The sequence below is a fragment of the Lobosporangium transversale genome (assembly GCF_002105155.1).
Source record: "Lobosporangium transversale strain NRRL 3116 chromosome Unknown BCR41scaffold_47, whole genome shotgun sequence".
Classification (NCBI taxonomy): Eukaryota; Fungi; Mortierellomycota; class Mortierellomycetes; order Mortierellales; family Mortierellaceae; genus Lobosporangium; species Lobosporangium transversale.
The window spans coordinates 1-16,532 of NW_019029025.1; the positions used below are offsets into that span (position 1 = coordinate 1).

Sequence of the window (16,532 nt, forward strand, 5' to 3'; positions counted from 1 at the left end):
TGACCCATTCAATGCCAATATCCTTGAGCATCTCGGCGCTGTTATTTTGAGGAAACAGTTTACAAGTATAAATTCATTATTAATGTCACGTGATAAAGTGAGCAATTGGGTTCACACCACATCCGTTTTTCATTATAACAAGCGGAATACCACTGTCCATCTTCAGTCTATCCGCATTGTATTACAAGGATGGAATAGCACAGTTACGAATTGACATTGCAAAGACGAAAAAATAATAATAAGGCTAACGTACGCGACTTCGCCGGTGTAAGCACCGCTAGCCTTGGAGTAGCAGTTCTGTCCAGCAACAGCAACATCCTTGCGGACAGACTTGCGGACCTGGTCAAGATAGACAAAAGGAGGAGAGACAACGATTTCTAATAATAGCAATATAAACAATAAAACCATGTCAAACGCGCAATTCAAGAGAAAAAATAAGTTTATCTGATTATGACAATCATTGATGCCAGTGAGGCATATTGAAGGAAAAAAAAGAAAAAAAAATCCAATAACGCGTGATCATTTCTTACCAACATTCCTATCGAGATCTCCTTGGTTAAGGTTCTCAATCAAGGTGTGCAAAGACGACTGGGAGCCGTTGAGCTAATAGGATAGCAAATTGATAAAGAAGCATGAGGAAAGATCAGCTTGTTGCGCGATGACAAACATGTATGAAAGATGTATTTCTTTTTAATATTGTTTGATGAGATAAACACCTTGAAGTTTCCACCAACGATGAACTTGCGAGGCATGATGAATTATATTATGGGATACAGAATGAAGAAAAGAAAAGAATGCAGAACCAGAAAGAAATGACGAAAGTTAAATATCGGGAGAAGCGGATATGTTGGGCGTGAGAGCATTTGAATCATTCGGCAGTCCCATTTAAACTTTTCTTGTCTTACACCTCTACACATGAAAAATAAAAAAACGAAACATAAACAAGCAGCAATTCTATTCTGATTTACTGTAGTAGATTGCTCATTGTGCAGTGAACGCAGCAGCAGAGACGGGAGCAGTAGCATAGACAAGAGAAGCATACAATGGACTCGTACAACAGGAAAGCTGCTGTTAAACAGCAACATTCGTTGTCGTATGCTAAATCATCTAACGGTACACGGGTTGCTACAGATCTTTGTCGCGCGTCCACATCCAAACAGTATTCCTCATTGCTCAAACCGGATCGCACCACTACATCTAGTTCTGTCCCTGCTGTCGAATCGCCAAAAGATCAGGTTCCTGTCAATGAGCTTGTCCAGCTTGGACGTCAAGCATTTGCACAAAAAAACTTTGCTACTGCGCTGCAATATCTCACAAGGGCTTTGGCCATTGCACCCAAAGATATTAATTTGCTCGATAGCAGAGCTGCTTCGTATGAAAAACTCAATAGGCTAGATGGTGCTCTAGCGGATGCAAAATCAATGATACGATATTATCCACAAAACCCAAAGGTAGAAAAGAGCGAAGGCGTCATTCATTATTGTGCCTGTCTTTGTTATTCTGTTCATGACGTTAATCAAGCTGCTTGGTTTTGGATACAGGGCTACTTGCGAGCTGGAAAAACTCTTCGTCTTCAACAAAACTTCAAAAATGCTACCAAGTACTATACTGTTGGGATAGAGAGATGTGTCAAAGGATCTAAGGAATATGAGGTAGTGTTTTTTTTAAAAAAAATAATAATAATAATAATATAACGAATGATTGTAGTCACATTGATTGACCAATAGTCCTTCCCATCTTCTGATTGACAATGTGTAGGCCCTTGTTAGGATAGCAACAGAGATAGCTAAGGTACTATGGTTAGCGATATCCATTTCGATTCATAACCTTAATTGGTGCATTGTTGAGATTTAGATCATTAACAAACCTGAGTTCCTTACATGATATATCACAGAGGGAATTACGCATCCTGGATCCGATGGAGCGATTACCTCTTGAACTTATTGCGATAATCTTTAGTCACTTGACGTTCGTAGAGCGAGTACGTTGTCTGACTGTGAGCAAGAAATGGGAGGAATACTTAGGTTCTATTAAGAAATTTTGGCTTACAATTGACGTGACAAACCAAGCATCTTTATTGCTTTTAAAACCCCATTATGCCAAATACGCACCACCTCAACCAGATCAAGAGACTAACAACAAAATCACAAACAAGACTATCCTAAGACTCACCAAGTATACTGCCCCAAAAGTTCTACAACTTGGATGTGCTCAGCAACTTAATGGAGCATTTTTTAAGGATCTGATATTTTACAGGCGAGTGTCGGCCCTAGAAGTTCTGTCTCTCAGGGAGAACCCAAAGATATATGAACAAGAATTTACCTTATTTTGGAAGTCAGCTCTCAATATACGATCCTTGGATCTTTATGGATGTCGTGGAGTAACAGACAAGGTTGTAATTTTAGCATTGGAACTGCTCCTGCAACTCGAGGAGCTGAATATCTCAGAGTGTAGGATAACTGAGGCCTCTTTTATGATCAACAGTATGACACCTATGCCCAGCATGAAGAAGTTAATAGTGGGTACATGGGAATCACAATTTGCCAAGGAAGGGATTGATGCTCTGGTTGCCCGATTTCCAAACCTCATTACTCTTGACATCCGGACAATGAGGCCGCGAGGAATTGAAGCACTTGAGGGTATTAGCGGACTGAGACATCTTAAACATCTGTACACCGAATCCATCGAGACGTCAGGAGAACATGCGACAAACGCAGTTTTGCATCGATGGGTGGTGGGTATTCCTGAACTTGAGAGCCTCCAGATGAACGCCTGTAAAGGAATATCAGACACGACAATTCAAATCATTGCAAATGCGTCTGAACCAGGGTCAGACCGGCATGGATGGTCAAATTCGTTAAGGATGCTTGATCTTAGCTCGTCCCCATATCTTACTTGTGCAGGATTAGAACATCTGCATCAACATCCCCTACACAAACTCCATACTCTTCTCTTGAACAAGTGCGGCCGTGTAAGTGAATATGGGTTGCGACGTGCAGTGAAGAGCTGTGGCGCGGAGCTGAGTCGACTAGAGTGCTCGGGCTACTCGAGCGTTTCTGATAAGTTAATGGTGGAAATTGCACAGTATTGCCCAAAAATTGAGATGGTACATCTCGCCAACTCTGGGATGGTTACAGGAATTGGGCTGTTGACTCTTGTTCACGCACGCGGTCAGAGTCTGGAGCGCATTTGTCTAGACGATTGTCCGGCGGTGGGTATAGATGCAGTTGAGCTCGCACGGGAGATGCTCGGTAGCACTGTACGCGTCTCTCACCGTTTTCACCGTTCACATCGATACTAGAACTAGATTGTGTATCACCCATCTTTAATGAAACTAAAAAGGCTCAAACGTGGATAGAGCATATTATATGTGAAAAGATTGGCTATGCAACTGTTGTCTCTTTTTTGCTCTCCTCTTTGCGCCTCTCTCGAAAGCAAGATTCAGGTTCATCTCACCATCATTTCTTGCTGATCCCATCAAACGGTGCGGACATGGCATTCAATACCGTTCGCATAATTACTGATGCTTCTAATGAACAGCCGATGACAAAGTTAAGGTCTGTTGATGGTAGCTCAGATGGCACCAACGATAACAACACCAACAATAACAGTAATAACCATCATACAGATCCAAGAGAAAGCACAAATAGCAGCAGAAGCAAGGACGTTGGCGTGCCAGCTTTAGAGCACCTTACTCTTAGTTCCAACTGTACGTCAGCTTTAAGAGTCGATGACGCAGACGAGAATAGCGTCGACGACAATCAGGTAATACAAAAAAACTCACAGCCCATTGTAACCTGGCAAAGAAAAGCCCAGCAAAATAAAGACGATGACAAGGAATGTTCTACTCCATCTACTGTTGTGGAATAGTAGGAAATGCAAGGGTATCATTTGCCCAATCTAAGACCTGCTTAGGCATGTGAAGTCCTGGGACAAGGGACGACGATGTAGAGGGAAGCATGGTTTCATTCAATCTATTAAGCCTTCTCTCTCCTTTCCCTCCTTTCTTTTTTCTTTTTTCTTTTTTCTTTTTTTTTTGCCCATCTCGCATACTCCCACGCTCCCTCTCTCTTTCTCTTTTTTCATTTTCTCTTCTTGATTCGTGATTATACACATAGAGCAAAGACGTTCATTCTCTGCAGCAATATCGTCAGGATATAGCACAACAACAGGACGACATGTTAACGAATACTAATAATTCACAGGCAGATCAACAATACCCTCAAACACCCCATTCTTCTGTCTCTACTAATCCATTTAGACGCAGTTCTTCCGTCTCTCCGGAACGAAACAATGCATCTACTACCAACAACCTTGACCTCGACTTTCAAAACGAGGATCCATTCTCAATATCAGCTTCCCCTTCACTCAGAAGGAGCACTGTTGCCCGACCTGCATTGGCGGCTACTGCTGCTGTACCTGGAGAATCATCAATAGGCGAGACGTTAGTAACGACATCATCATTATCGCCATCAGATACCCCCCCAGAATTGCCTCCACCACCAGCTTATGATCAAATTGAAGGATCACGGTCCATTCAGGAGACAACTGCCTCAACATCGCCACCAGCGAGAGTCATCGAAGAAGAATCAGGAAATAGACAAGTTGAGTCGAGGAGAATAACACCACCACCACCGACCCCTGCCAGAGCATCGACCCCCGCCAGAGCATCGACCCCCACCAGAGCATTGATCCCGCAGGGAGCACGATCAGTGAATGAATATGTGTTGAAACCCATTGATTGGATTGATCCAGCGACTGGAGCCGAGAAGCACATCAAAATCATCACACAAAATGGTAATGGCCATGAAATTGATAAGGAGGCTTTTGAAAATTCGTTATACCAACCAGTCTTTTATTTTATCAATGATAGAAAATGGACCTTGTCCACTCCTTGCGCTATGTAATACATTGATTCTTCAAGGAAAAGTCGCCATCACCCCCTATGATCGTCCTACTATCGCATACGATCACTTGCTGGAGCTACTTGCAGACCATCTTTTGCATGAAGATCCGGACCTCAATCCTTCTCCCTCTACCTCATCAGTAATGGATCGAACAGGACAGAGAGTAAAGATTGAGAAACAGAAATCACGACTTGAAATCGAATCAGCGTTGCGTCTTCTTCCTCACTTGGAACATGGGCTTGATGTAAATGTTTATTTCAAATCCATACGTGGGTTTGAACCTACAGCAGAACTGGGCCTATTTCACACATTTGGCGTGGAATTGGTTCATGGATGGGTTGTTAGCCCAGTGATTGATGCACCTATGTATGCACTCGTGGATGGACCTGCAGGGATCACCAGTTACAATAAAGCAGTGGAGTGTATCGTCAGTGGCGATGATGCAGGGGGTGGACTAGTGGTTGAAGATTTAACAGGCAATATAGCTCCAATTTCATGGTCAGACCAAAGTCCACAGGATGTTGCCCTACGAAACGAAAAGATATCACAGGCCTTGGTGGTTCAAGAATTTATGAATATGACCAAGACTCAGTTGACACATTATGGGCTACATGTACTGCAGGAGAGCCTACCGGAGGGGCATTTATGTGCATTCTTCAGGAACAATCATGTAAGTCGAATACGACTGTAATTATAAGACAGAGATCTATCTTTATAATTTGGTCGTTTATACCATTCAAAACCTTACTTTCTTTTTTTTTTTTTTTTTTTTTTTTTTCCTTTAACAATTGAAATCCAAGTTCTGCACACTCTTCAAAAACCCGATGGATGGCATTCTATATACCCTCGTCACGGATCAAAGCTTGGCCCATGAAAAATCAATTGTTTGGGAATCACTGGCGACTGTAGACGGTGCGGGCGAGTTTTTAGATGGACTTTTTAGACACGGAGCACTTGAAGTGGGCGATTATGCTCGTAACAACCAACCACTCGAATCACAGCATTCTGCCCATGGCGATGGTGGTGGAGATGAAGAGTAAGCTGGCCAGCAGAGTGCTGTACTGTATAAAATGCTTTTTGTTTGAATTTTAGATGACCAATATGTGTCTGTTTATTTATACATGTCTTCTAGTTTTGCTTTGGCGCTTCAATTGCAACAACAAGAAGAAGAGGAAGAGGCTCGGCGTATTCAAAGATCAAAAAGCCGCATGTCGAATCCTCAATCAAGTAATAATGGCTTCGGCGAAGGCAGTAGCACCCAAGGCGGAAATAGTGGTGGTCCCCATCTTTCTGGGCCAACATTTGAGACTGATGAACAGATGGCAGCAAGGTTGCATCAAGAATACCTTCGAAACGACCAAGAGTTAACTCAACAACGACTTGGGGCTCAGAGTGCATATTCTCAATCAGGAAGTCATAATCCATATCAGATCTATGGGCATACGAATGCTGGTCCAATACCCCCAGCAAATCCGAGCTATTATCCTGGTCAACAGCCACAACAAGGAGTTCACCATCAGACAAACCAGCAGGCTACATCACGTCCACAGGGACTGCAGGGCTCGCAGACGAGCCAAAGCAATGGGCCAAGACAGGGACAGAGTGGTCATAGTCGCCATCACAACTCGAGTGAAAGCAGCAAAGGAAAAGACAAGGATAAGTGCATTATTTCGTAATATCTGGGATCCAGCAACATTTGGCAGGAAAGCAGGAGCGAAATAATATGTATAAGAATGTAAAGATTACCCTACTTACTATTTCTTGCAAAAAAAAAAAAAAAAAAAAAAAAAAATAGCAGTACTACAATTAAAAGCATCCCCGCATATACTTCTAAATAATTGCTTTATTGATCCTATGAAGCGAAAGAGATGAAATAAGCGACCTATTGTCTCTTTATTGCTTAGGAACAGACTTTTCTTCAGCCTTCAATCCACGGCGATAGCTATACGGTTTAAAAAGTAAATAATAATAGTCATAAAATAGAATCACCATAATGCACAAAGTCAGCATATGTTATCGCGTCAGTCTAGTCAATGATGCAATAAAAAAATAAAAATAAAAATAAAAATAAAATAAAAAAGCTTACTCAAAGATGCGATAGAGCTGAGTCAATCCAGTTGCAGCAACAAACAGATTGACGGTGAACAAGCTGTAGTTCTTGGGAATGATAACCAACGAGTATCTGGACCAGATCACTCCAGTGGCAGCCAAAGCTAATTCATACAGTCCATCCAATATAAAAACATCAACAATGAATAAAAGCATATCTTGTCAAAATAAAAAAGAAAAAAGAAAAAAAGAAAAAAAGAAAAAAAGAAAAAAAAAAAAAAAAAAAAGACGACTTCATACCAACATTCTGAGAAAGGGACAGGTTTTCGGCAGGTCGGCTCAAATCACCGACACCAGCAATAACCAAAGCCTAAGAAGTGGAAGAGGTAGAGGAGTATAGATACAAAAAAAAAAAAAAATCAATCCTGTTTTCTTAGCCGAGATGGAGAGATGTGTTCTACTTGAATAGCTATTTATCAACGTCCTGCAATGATCCTCATCTTCCAGCCTTTTCATGTAACGAATCTTTCATTCTAATAAAAACAGTATCATTGTCGCCTCTTTTTTTTTTGGGGGGGGGAGGAGGAGAGCCCATGTCTTCTCGATCCATAACGTCAACGCGACTTTCGATGACATACCCATTTGGCAGCTGGGGCCCAGAAGTGGATAGTCTTAGGACCTATATTATACATATAGGAATATATAAATAAGATAAACTGTCAGAATTAATTGTTCATCAATATCGATATTGATTTTCCAGCATGGTATCCGTGTTGCATTTGTTGTATATTTCTCCATCTTTTTGTCAATGATAAGGCGTCATATTTGCAAGTCTTTCAAAATCCTATGCGTCCATGATATGTAGAAGAATCGTGCCCATCCTAGGTCATTTCGCTTTTTCATAGCTGCTTTTTTTTTCCTCTTCTGGAAGTTTCTCATTGTTCCCCTAGTATCATTATGAGTATAGTTGTGTGTATCTGTGCGAAAAATGTTTTTTTGCGTTCTTACCAGCAGGGTGGTTCAAGAACTTTTGGAACGCAGACTGAGAGACGGCTCCGGCTGCTGAGGACATGGCGCGATGTTGAGAGTGGAGAGTAAGAAGAGAGATGAATACAAGTGTGGACGATGATGGGGGAACCCTTATACATTCAACTGTTCCTTCGCTCATTCAATATTTTTTTTTACCCTTCTTTCCCCGCGCAGATAAGATCCACAGTGGCTTCACCTTGCAGTGGAAATGTTGGGCGTGTGAGTGCGTGACTGGAGAACTCATTTTTTTGCCCGCTCCGAACATAGAATACGCGTTTTAACAATTCCACGCACCAAGAAGGATGTGTAGTATATGTAGTAGATTAACAAAGATAGCGCTTTTTTATTTATTTTTTTCCTTTCTTTCTATTCAAAAGCCATGATCTCCATCCACTTGCAGGCGCTGGAGAATCATCTGTGTTTGGTGGATACGGAGAATCTTGATTCTGATCCCTAAAAAGGTTCGCTCTTGGACCACGCAGCCGCGCCAGTTGGGATTGCGATCTCAACGATGGTAGCCGGTAACGATGGCCGCTTCCTCCTTCTCCTCTGCCTCCGATATTAGTAGCTGCCATACTCCTGATCCTAGATGTTAGGCTAGCATTCGATAATCGTCGTTCAGGATGATGATAATATACATCATCGATCCCTTCCACTGCCAGGTTCCTCTTATAGGCAGCGGAACTACTATTGTTACTGCCAGCACTGTTTGGCGGCGACATCCCTTGACCCTGTTGGAAGCTTAAAGAACTAGGGCCCGGCATTGGATAGCCAACGGTTTCTATACTTTCCAGGTGCTCCACTTCCTCATAACCTTGGTTGCCTCTCAAATCTCCTTCATACCCTTCCTCTTCTCCATCGTCATCTTCGTCCTGCCCTCCTCCTGCCATATTATCCCCTTCATCAAAATCCCTTCGGTACGGATCAGCAGAATCTTTATTTGGCAACGACAATGACAGTTCTCGCGAGTGCTGTTCTCGTTGTTCCTGCTCCTGCTGATTACCGCTCTCTTGATTCAATTCTTCATTATTGACAAAGACCGAAATCCTGTTCTTTCCATGCCCCTCCAAGTACTCATTTTTCTTCAATGGTAACCACAGAGTTGGAAGCGGCCCTCTTAAAGCAGGATGACTATAATGCCGCATGCTAGAATTGAGCACTCCTGGATACAAGGACATGGGTGGTTGTCGAAAATCAGTGTGTCGGTCTGGCGTAGCTTGATAATCGTCGTCGTCTACTACACTCCTTGCTGGCATCGAACGCCTAGGCCCTTCTGGAGTGGTCACTAGACCGCCGATGTTTGATCGTCTCTTCGCCGCTTTTATATTTTCACTAGCGCCGCCATTAGAGGCCACCTCCATGTCTAGAGCGACTGAATGTTGGTGTTCAGGCCTATTTCCTTCTACTGACGCCACATCAGTTCTCAAAGTCGTTAACGAATTATTTTTGTTAATGTTACCGCTCTGAAATGTCGAGGGTACCGAATTAGGTCCATGAAGAGGATAGCTGTGGTCGTCTAAAATATCACCATCATGCTTGGAGGGCCGCAATAACTCGAGAGGCATGTATGTTGCAGTCCATTTGTAGATGTTAGTGGTCCGGTACCAGAACCAGGCTGTTCCTGCAGGTAACGGGGCCAAAAGCACACCAAAGAAATAGGCATGCTTCAACATGAAAAGCCCCAGCATAGTCAGCTGGAACGTCAACAAGCCCAATGTCAAGCGATTATAGACCATAGGCCAAATCTTTCCACCGGATTCGTAAGGATGAAAATATACATAGAGAAGCTGATACTTGAATACTAGATAGCCTACTGCGAAATAGATTGTACCAAAGATCAAGATCGCCGGTCGGATGCATGAATAGATCAAGACGACAACAAAGACGAGGGTTGCGTTTGCGTAGACAACACCATAAGGCAACTCTGGTGGCGCTCGTGCCTCTGCATAATCACGCGGGGTTCTAGAAATAAACTTTTGGAGTAAGAGCACAAACACATGGGCCGCCTGCAGCAACTGCAATGGAAATAGACCAATGCCGCGTAAAATGATATAGTTCACAAAGAAAGGCGATACACGGGGCAATGAGGCTGCGAGTAACAAAGTAAGCTCCCCCAGATTATGATAAACCTTATTAAACGCCTGTGCCCAGGTTCCAACAATTGTAAAGACTAATACGACGTTGAAAAGGATGAATGTAAAGTACTTGCTATACAGCGCATGCGCAATCTCAGAATGGGATCGGATACCTTGACGTCGACAGAGTATTAAGAGGAATTGAGGGACGACTGCTAGAAAAATAATGACTCCCACAGTCGGCAAAAATCCTTGGATCAATGATTTCAGGATTGCGTTCTTCCCTGCTAATTTTGAGATCCCTGGGAAGATTTTGTTAAGAGAGGCCAAGTTTAAGAAGGAGGAGAAGACACTGACAGGACCACTCCAGAAAAAGATCAGGATGAACACAATCACATTGATGACTACTGTTCGAACATCCAGCTCATTTGGAGGCAGGTTCAAGTTATCCCAGTACACATCGCGGGGTTCTGGAGCAAGGAAGGTCTCGCATGTTAAAGTTTCCTGAGTGTTAACTGTCTGCGCCAGAATTTGCTATAACGTCGAAATGTTCGAAAGCGCGATGAGTGATAGAGATACATGTTTGTTTTGAAGAAGTTACAGTGCATACAATAAAAAAAAAATAAAATAAAATAATAAAAAAAAAAAAAAAAAAAAAAAACTCCCGCCGTTTATATTTACTGCTGCGTTCATTTCTTCGAATGTAACAAATCCAGTGCTTGTGGTTGCCCAGACGCGAGACATGCGCTTCTTTTGTACAGCCTTATCCAAGGCTGCAAAGACTTCTTGGCGGTATTTGATCTTGTCAACCTTTTTACCAAACAGACCTAAAAATCCAAGCCGCAGAGTTGGTCGTCTCATTTTCTTGTTACGGTTACCATGAGACATTTGTTGTTCGTCTGTTTCAGACTCACTAGAAGAACTACTATGGTCATCCGCTACTTGATGATAAAATTCATCGCCTGAAGTGCTTCTGAGGTTGCTTTCTGATTGATGGTGAGTATGTTCGATTGTGTGGTCATTCTCTGCGGCAATGATATCCGGATCATAATCCAGCCTGCTTGACGGGTTCCCATAATACTCTGTATAAGCAATCTCCAGGGCTCTTAAAGCATATGCTCTCTGTTCTATCTGTCGCTTCAAGGAGGTGACGTGCCTCCCAACATGTGCACTTTCCACAGTTCCTACGCCTAAGGACTCGTAAAATGTCGCCAAGGCCCTATCGCTTTGTAGATGTGCTGGCAATCCAATGACCATGATGCTCCTGTTGACAATGGACTTTTTGCGCTTCAAAAGGAATTTCCGTCGAACATCGATATATCCTTCATACGTATGCCAAATTGCGTACAAGGTCATGAGGGAAAAGATCCATGTGAATGTGAATTGTGTCGACAGGTAAAGGAGGGACGTCCCCTGGCGTAGAGCAGCACTGGATAGTGATGGGTCATAGCCATGGCCAATATCGGGCCCCAAGTTTAGGTCGCCGTCGCTGTTGGTGTAGATGTTGATAGGTAGGATAACCAAGAGCCCTGGGATCAAACAAGCTGCGAAGAGGCGCATACACATGACAAAAAACCGGAGCATCTAATATCAATTTGAAAAATGAAAATAAAGGACCCTTGTGACATCAATCAAGAGATCATGCTGCATGATAGATGTAGATCTTCAATTTCCCATGTAAAAAGTAAAGAAGGAAATAAAAATAAAAATAAAAATAAAAAAATCCTTACCAGAGCCGCATCCAACCCGACACGTTCCAAAAGGACCTCCTCTTTAATATCTAAAAGCCTAGGAATCCATCCAAAGAATGCTGAAGAGAGGTCCGGAGGTGTGTTTCTAAAGAATCAACGTGTTAATTTGAATTGAGTGAATCAAATAGATTTGGTGACATGTTTTTTTTTTTTTTTTTTTTTTGTCTATTACCTTTTTAGTTTGGTTCGTGGTGCAAAGAGTATAGTCCATCGAGTACGCATAAAACAAAATGTCAGGAATGAACCCAAGCCCAATGATATTGAGATTGCAAGCTGCGTCTTGAATCCTGAAGTGTTGCTCGACATTGGATGGCCTATATCAGCAATAACAACATATTGGTCAGCTTCTGATCCCTGGGCAATTCTCCTTGTATTGTCTATTTCAGATAAGGTTGAGGGGAGGGACTGTGCGATTTTTTTTTTTGTACACATCAGTGATTACCTGGAGGAAATGCGGGACCAATGTAGTCAGCTCTAAAATGTAAAAAGACAAAAAAGAGTGGATTCTGTTTGAACCAAGTTCGCATGAAAGTAGCAAAGAAATATCAATATCAATTGTCTTACATTGGCCCTTGAAAGGAGGTCTGGGTGTTTTCCATGGCGGTTATAACTCAAAGCCAATACTGACAAACAGTTAAAAAAAAAAAAAAAAAAAAAAAAAAAAAAAAGAATGGAAATTGAGAAAATGGATTGAAATGAGTAATGGAGAAAGTGGATGGGTAAAAAAAAAAAAAAAAAAAAAAGCGAGCCACGCGCGAGAAAGGTTGATCTGTCGGGCTGATCATCAATCAATTCAGATCACTATCAATCCATGAATCCGTCCAGTTAAATGGGTCCGAGGAGTTTGCACAAAAGAAAAAGGGTTCTTTGAGGACTCTTTGATTCCAGACCCATAATTTCTTTTATAATGCTATTGTCATTTGCCTCCCCCCTCTGTTTCCAAATGAAAAATGAAAATGGCCTGGGAACTGAACTATCTTGTATTGAGAATCTACAAGTGTTTCACGGAAGATGTACAGAACATGTTTACATAATATCAAGGATTGAAGAGTCAATTGCAACACGCGGCTGACATGGTTGTGTGTATTCACTTGGGGAAGTCTCTTGGTCACTGGCTACTGACAACTGTGGCTCAGTCATGCTATTATTGAGCCGTTGAATGAATGCCATTACAATTGATTCATTCATTTCCTTCTATGGCATCAAGATCATAATGCAATCTTCCTCTTCTTATCCTCTTCTTCCCTCAGCTCGGCTTTCTTATCATGACTTTGAAGTTGCTATAAAGGCATTTCTGAGGCAGACACAGAATCACCTACCGTGGAGCTGTGTTGAGTATTGCGTGCGTTGGAGCTGAATAACATAATCCTACAGTACTCAATTCTATTTTTTATTCAAATGAACTTATAAAAAAAAGATTGTGAACATGGCATGTTTTTCGTTTGTAGCCAAGACCCGGCCAACCATTACAAAGATATCTCTCTATGACCCTACTCAAGTACCACCATCGATCACAATTACAAGGGGAACAGTCTACCAATGTCTCAACAAAATCAAGTGAATTCGCTGATGCGGCCAATACGAACGATCAATTGGCCTTGGATGACCTTGCTGAGCACTTTGGAGACATTCCAGATGATGATGAGGACGTGACAGCACAAGTCAATTCCTTGTCATCTGAGGCTATCATTCAGGACTATCTCTCTGTTTCCTACCACATCATTTTTTCACCGAGCTATCAAGTCCCAGTTCTATATTTTAACGCGTCTCATCCAGGTATACACAAAATAACATAAACAGCATTTGTCTTCATGAGCTTATATTTTCAGGTGGTATTTTCTCTTACTTTTTTTTTTTTTTTTTTTTTTTTTTTTTTTGACTTGAAAACAAAAACCAAAGATGGCACATCCATCTCGTTGAACGAAATATATGCTTCACTTGTACCTGAAGAATGGCGTAGTAATATCCAGAACGCGGGATTGAACGGTGGAATATCTCAGCAAGATCATCCAATTTTGAACGTTCCTTTTTTTTACATGCATCCTTGCGAGACTGTCTCTCTTATGGATACTGTAATCCAAAGCCATAACAATGATCCTAACGTGCCCCAATCATCTTTTCTCGAAAACTATATTGCCACATGGCTCAGTTTCACAGGGCAGGCCATTGGTGTAGCCATCCCTACCGATATGATCGCTGGAACAAGCTAGGGGAAAAAAAATCCCGAGTTCATGCGCCTGATAGACCGATGGATATAAATGAAGTCCTTTTATTTGTTTCTATCAAGTGATATATTTACAATTGTTGCACATAAAAAAGAAAGAAAAAAACAAGTGCAAGGATTATGATTAAACTAGTAATGGAGATGATACTCCAAACTTCGAGTCTAGTCCCTGTACTTGTTCATAAAGTCCTCATGAAACTTCTGGATTGCTGCACAAAACTCATCAAACAATTCAGGTTGAGGCAAGAATGTGCTTCGGAAATGAGCTGTGCCTTTAACCTGTCCGAATCCAGATCCAGCAACCATGCACACTCCTGTAGCCTCCAACATTGCCATACAATAAAACTGATCAGGTGTCTCTCCTGCCTTTTCTGCTGCCTCAATGGCTTTCTTGGATAAACGAATCTGTGGAAACAGGTACATGGCACCTTCGGCAGGGTTACACGTGCAACCCTCCAAGCTACTGAATAGTTTCTCTAATTTCTTGGCGCGTGCGATCAGCGAGAAATAAATGTCGTCATATTCTTTCTTGTACTGAGCATACGAAGGGTCTCCTTGCTTTGGTGGGTTGACCATCAATTCTACCATGATCTGACCCTGAACATTCGGACACAACGAAATGGACGAAGCCTTGTAGATCTGATCCATAATTAAAGGGTCGAGCCCCTCACATTCAAAGTATCCACCGCGTCGGCCACATTCACCAATCATGCCTTTAGAGATGGAATGGTATGAGATCAACTCTTGCCCCTCATATTCAGGGCCCATAGACTTGAGGACCTTCTTGAACGAGTGAAAAGGATGATCTTCAGGATGGTAAATATTTGCCTGATACACCTCGTCTGCCAAGAGTATGATGCGATGCTTGTGACAGAAATGAATGATATCCCGCATATTCTCTTCTTTCAAGCATTGTCCCGTAGGATTACCGGGGTTGATGATCACAAGGGCGCGTGTTTCAATGCCTTGCTGGGCAGCCTCATTATACGCACGTTCGAGCTCTTCCGTCTATACGGGAAAGTAAAATAACATGAAAAAAAAAAAAAAAAAAAAAAAAAAAAAGTTATGCATGATTATAGAATAGATTACACTTGTACTGCAGCCTGTACAAAATAATGTCGCTACTGCAGCGAATAGACCAGGATATAAACTTACTGTAAGGCCCCAATCCTTAGCCTCATCCAGGTAATAAGGAACTGGATTAGCATGCAATATGGCAAGGGTGGCTGTGTAGAGTGGGTATTGAGGAATTGGAATCATAATACCAACACCCGGGTGTTCTACAATCATCTGGAGAGTTAATTGAACGCCGGCAGAGGCTCCTTGCGTCAAGAAGATCTTTGAAGGGTCTGCAGGGTATCCATCACGCTCAGAAATAAATTTTGCAACATGTTCACGAATCCAAGGGATGCCTTGAGAGTGGGAATATGCGCCCACAGAGCCAATATGTTTGAGAAGAAGTTTGGCACGCTCGATGGCATCGCTTGGATAGAGTTTCGATGTCAATTCTGCATTTTTATCGTTGAGGAGATCTGGGTATTCAACGAGGGATGCAACCTATTTGGTTGGAATAGTGTCAGAACTCCAAAATAAGTGAATCGTGATAAGGGGTTCAATTTAACAATTATCAGTGAAGGGTGGATTTACCTGACGGAAGAATGTGATAGGTTTCTGATCCAATGCTTGAGGATTGCCAATATTGCAACCAACAACACGCTTGAATGGAAGGGGTGTCCCTTTCTCAAGCTCCTATTAAAAAAAAGGCATTGATAATGAAAAATTAGTTTGATTAGAAGATAGCCCTTGATCTTTGTTTCTGATCTGCTTTTTCATGGGAAAACGTCCTATCATGAATGAATGGTGAGGCTGCTATTACTTACGACTTTTAGCTTTTCATATTTGATGGCAAGCTCGCCACGGACAGCGTACTCGGCCTTACGGATCCTTGGATTCATATTGCCAGTTGTAAGGACTTTGGGTTTAGCGACTTTGTCTATGCTGGCCATGTTGGATAATTTGGATGACGAGGTGTTTATTCAAAGAGAGAGAGGGTGAGAGGAAGTAAATGATTTTGTGAAAAGGATTTTGAGTGTGATGGAAAGGACTGTAGCACAGTGGCAAGGTTTTAGCAGATGGGATGAATGCTTCGTTTCAAAGATGATAAATGAAAGAGAGAAGTTGGCTGTTTCAACTTGAACCTTTCTCCTTTTTATACGAACTAATCTCACAAAGGGGAGTAAAATTAAGCGCGCCTTAGCGTCATGATATGACTTCATCTCATGTGGGATGCATTCTGAAGGTGGAGCAGAAAGTTTGTATGGAGAAATCTCACCAATCGTGGTAATTCCCTCTTGCCCTTGATCTTTACTATCGTCTATCACCTATTACTTCGCTATCCTCACTTCATAACCGATCGCATGATCAAGTTCCTGGATCGCAAAGGGCACATGTTATGAACCTGGAGTTATAAGTGACTTTTTTTTTTTTTTTTTTTTTT

The 16,532-nt window shown here is 42.0% G+C and overlaps 7 protein-coding genes across 7 annotated transcripts; 3 read left to right on the plus strand and 4 right to left on the minus strand.

Annotated features, from left to right (window-relative positions):
• Nucleotides 1-85: 85 nt before the first annotated feature.
• On the minus strand, nucleotides 86-752 carry BCR41DRAFT_425213 (Triosephosphate isomerase; the record flags this gene model as incomplete). The annotated part of the gene is made up of 4 exons (XM_022030552.1): nucleotides 86-167; nucleotides 254-377; nucleotides 531-603; nucleotides 717-752. 4 exons carry the CDS (start codon nucleotides 750-752, stop codon nucleotides 86-88), a joined length of 315 nt encoding a protein of 104 aa, XP_021877357.1.
• Nucleotides 753-890: 138 nt separating this feature from the next.
• On the plus strand, nucleotides 891-3,353 carry BCR41DRAFT_361194 (hypothetical protein). The gene is made up of 4 exons (XM_022025483.1): nucleotides 891-1,451; nucleotides 1,542-1,652; nucleotides 1,759-1,791; nucleotides 1,895-3,353. Exons 1-4 carry the CDS (start codon nucleotides 1,044-1,046, stop codon nucleotides 3,299-3,301), a joined length of 1,959 nt encoding a protein of 652 aa, XP_021877358.1. The 5' UTR covers nucleotides 891-1,043; the 3' UTR covers nucleotides 3,302-3,353.
• Nucleotides 3,354-3,376: 23 nt separating this feature from the next.
• BCR41DRAFT_170183 (hypothetical protein) lies at nucleotides 3,377-5,991 on the plus strand. The gene is made up of 4 exons (XM_022019701.1): nucleotides 3,377-3,765; nucleotides 4,262-4,797; nucleotides 4,874-5,577; nucleotides 5,708-5,991. The coding sequence occupies exons 1-4, from the start codon at nucleotides 3,731-3,733 to the stop codon at nucleotides 5,945-5,947; spliced, it is 1,515 nt and encodes a 504-aa protein (XP_021877359.1). The 5' UTR covers nucleotides 3,377-3,730; the 3' UTR covers nucleotides 5,948-5,991.
• A 742-nt stretch (nucleotides 5,992-6,733) lies between these two features.
• Nucleotides 6,734-8,115, minus strand: BCR41DRAFT_361198 (mitochondrial pyruvate carrier). Its single transcript, XM_022025484.1, has 5 exons — nucleotides 7,965-8,115; nucleotides 7,595-7,635; nucleotides 7,257-7,326; nucleotides 6,994-7,120; nucleotides 6,734-6,849 (listed from the first exon to the last, which is right to left on the minus strand). The coding sequence occupies exons 1-5, from the start codon at nucleotides 8,026-8,028 to the stop codon at nucleotides 6,801-6,803; spliced, it is 351 nt and encodes a 116-aa protein (XP_021877360.1). The 5' UTR covers nucleotides 8,029-8,115; the 3' UTR covers nucleotides 6,734-6,800.
• Nucleotides 8,116-8,332: 217 nt separating this feature from the next.
• BCR41DRAFT_400234 (hypothetical protein) lies at nucleotides 8,333-12,410 on the minus strand (the record flags this gene model as incomplete). Its single annotated transcript, XM_022029126.1, has 6 exons — nucleotides 8,333-10,594; nucleotides 10,742-11,644; nucleotides 11,791-11,896; nucleotides 11,984-12,125; nucleotides 12,254-12,285; nucleotides 12,376-12,410. 6 exons carry the CDS (start codon nucleotides 12,408-12,410, stop codon nucleotides 8,333-8,335), a joined length of 3,480 nt encoding a protein of 1,159 aa, XP_021877361.1.
• A 644-nt stretch (nucleotides 12,411-13,054) lies between these two features.
• Nucleotides 13,055-14,079, plus strand: BCR41DRAFT_425217 (autophagocytosis associated protein). The gene is made up of 2 exons (XM_022030553.1): nucleotides 13,055-13,587; nucleotides 13,711-14,079. The coding sequence occupies exons 1-2, from the start codon at nucleotides 13,296-13,298 to the stop codon at nucleotides 14,019-14,021; spliced, it is 603 nt and encodes a 200-aa protein (XP_021877362.1). The 5' UTR covers nucleotides 13,055-13,295; the 3' UTR covers nucleotides 14,022-14,079.
• On the minus strand, nucleotides 14,063-16,310 carry BCR41DRAFT_361203 (pyridoxal phosphate-dependent transferase). Its single transcript, XM_022025485.1, has 4 exons — nucleotides 15,916-16,310; nucleotides 15,683-15,784; nucleotides 15,191-15,592; nucleotides 14,063-15,043 (listed from the first exon to the last, which is right to left on the minus strand). The coding sequence occupies exons 1-4, from the start codon at nucleotides 16,039-16,041 to the stop codon at nucleotides 14,198-14,200; spliced, it is 1,476 nt and encodes a 491-aa protein (XP_021877363.1). The 5' UTR covers nucleotides 16,042-16,310; the 3' UTR covers nucleotides 14,063-14,197.
• Between the last annotated feature and the right edge of the window lie 222 nt (nucleotides 16,311-16,532).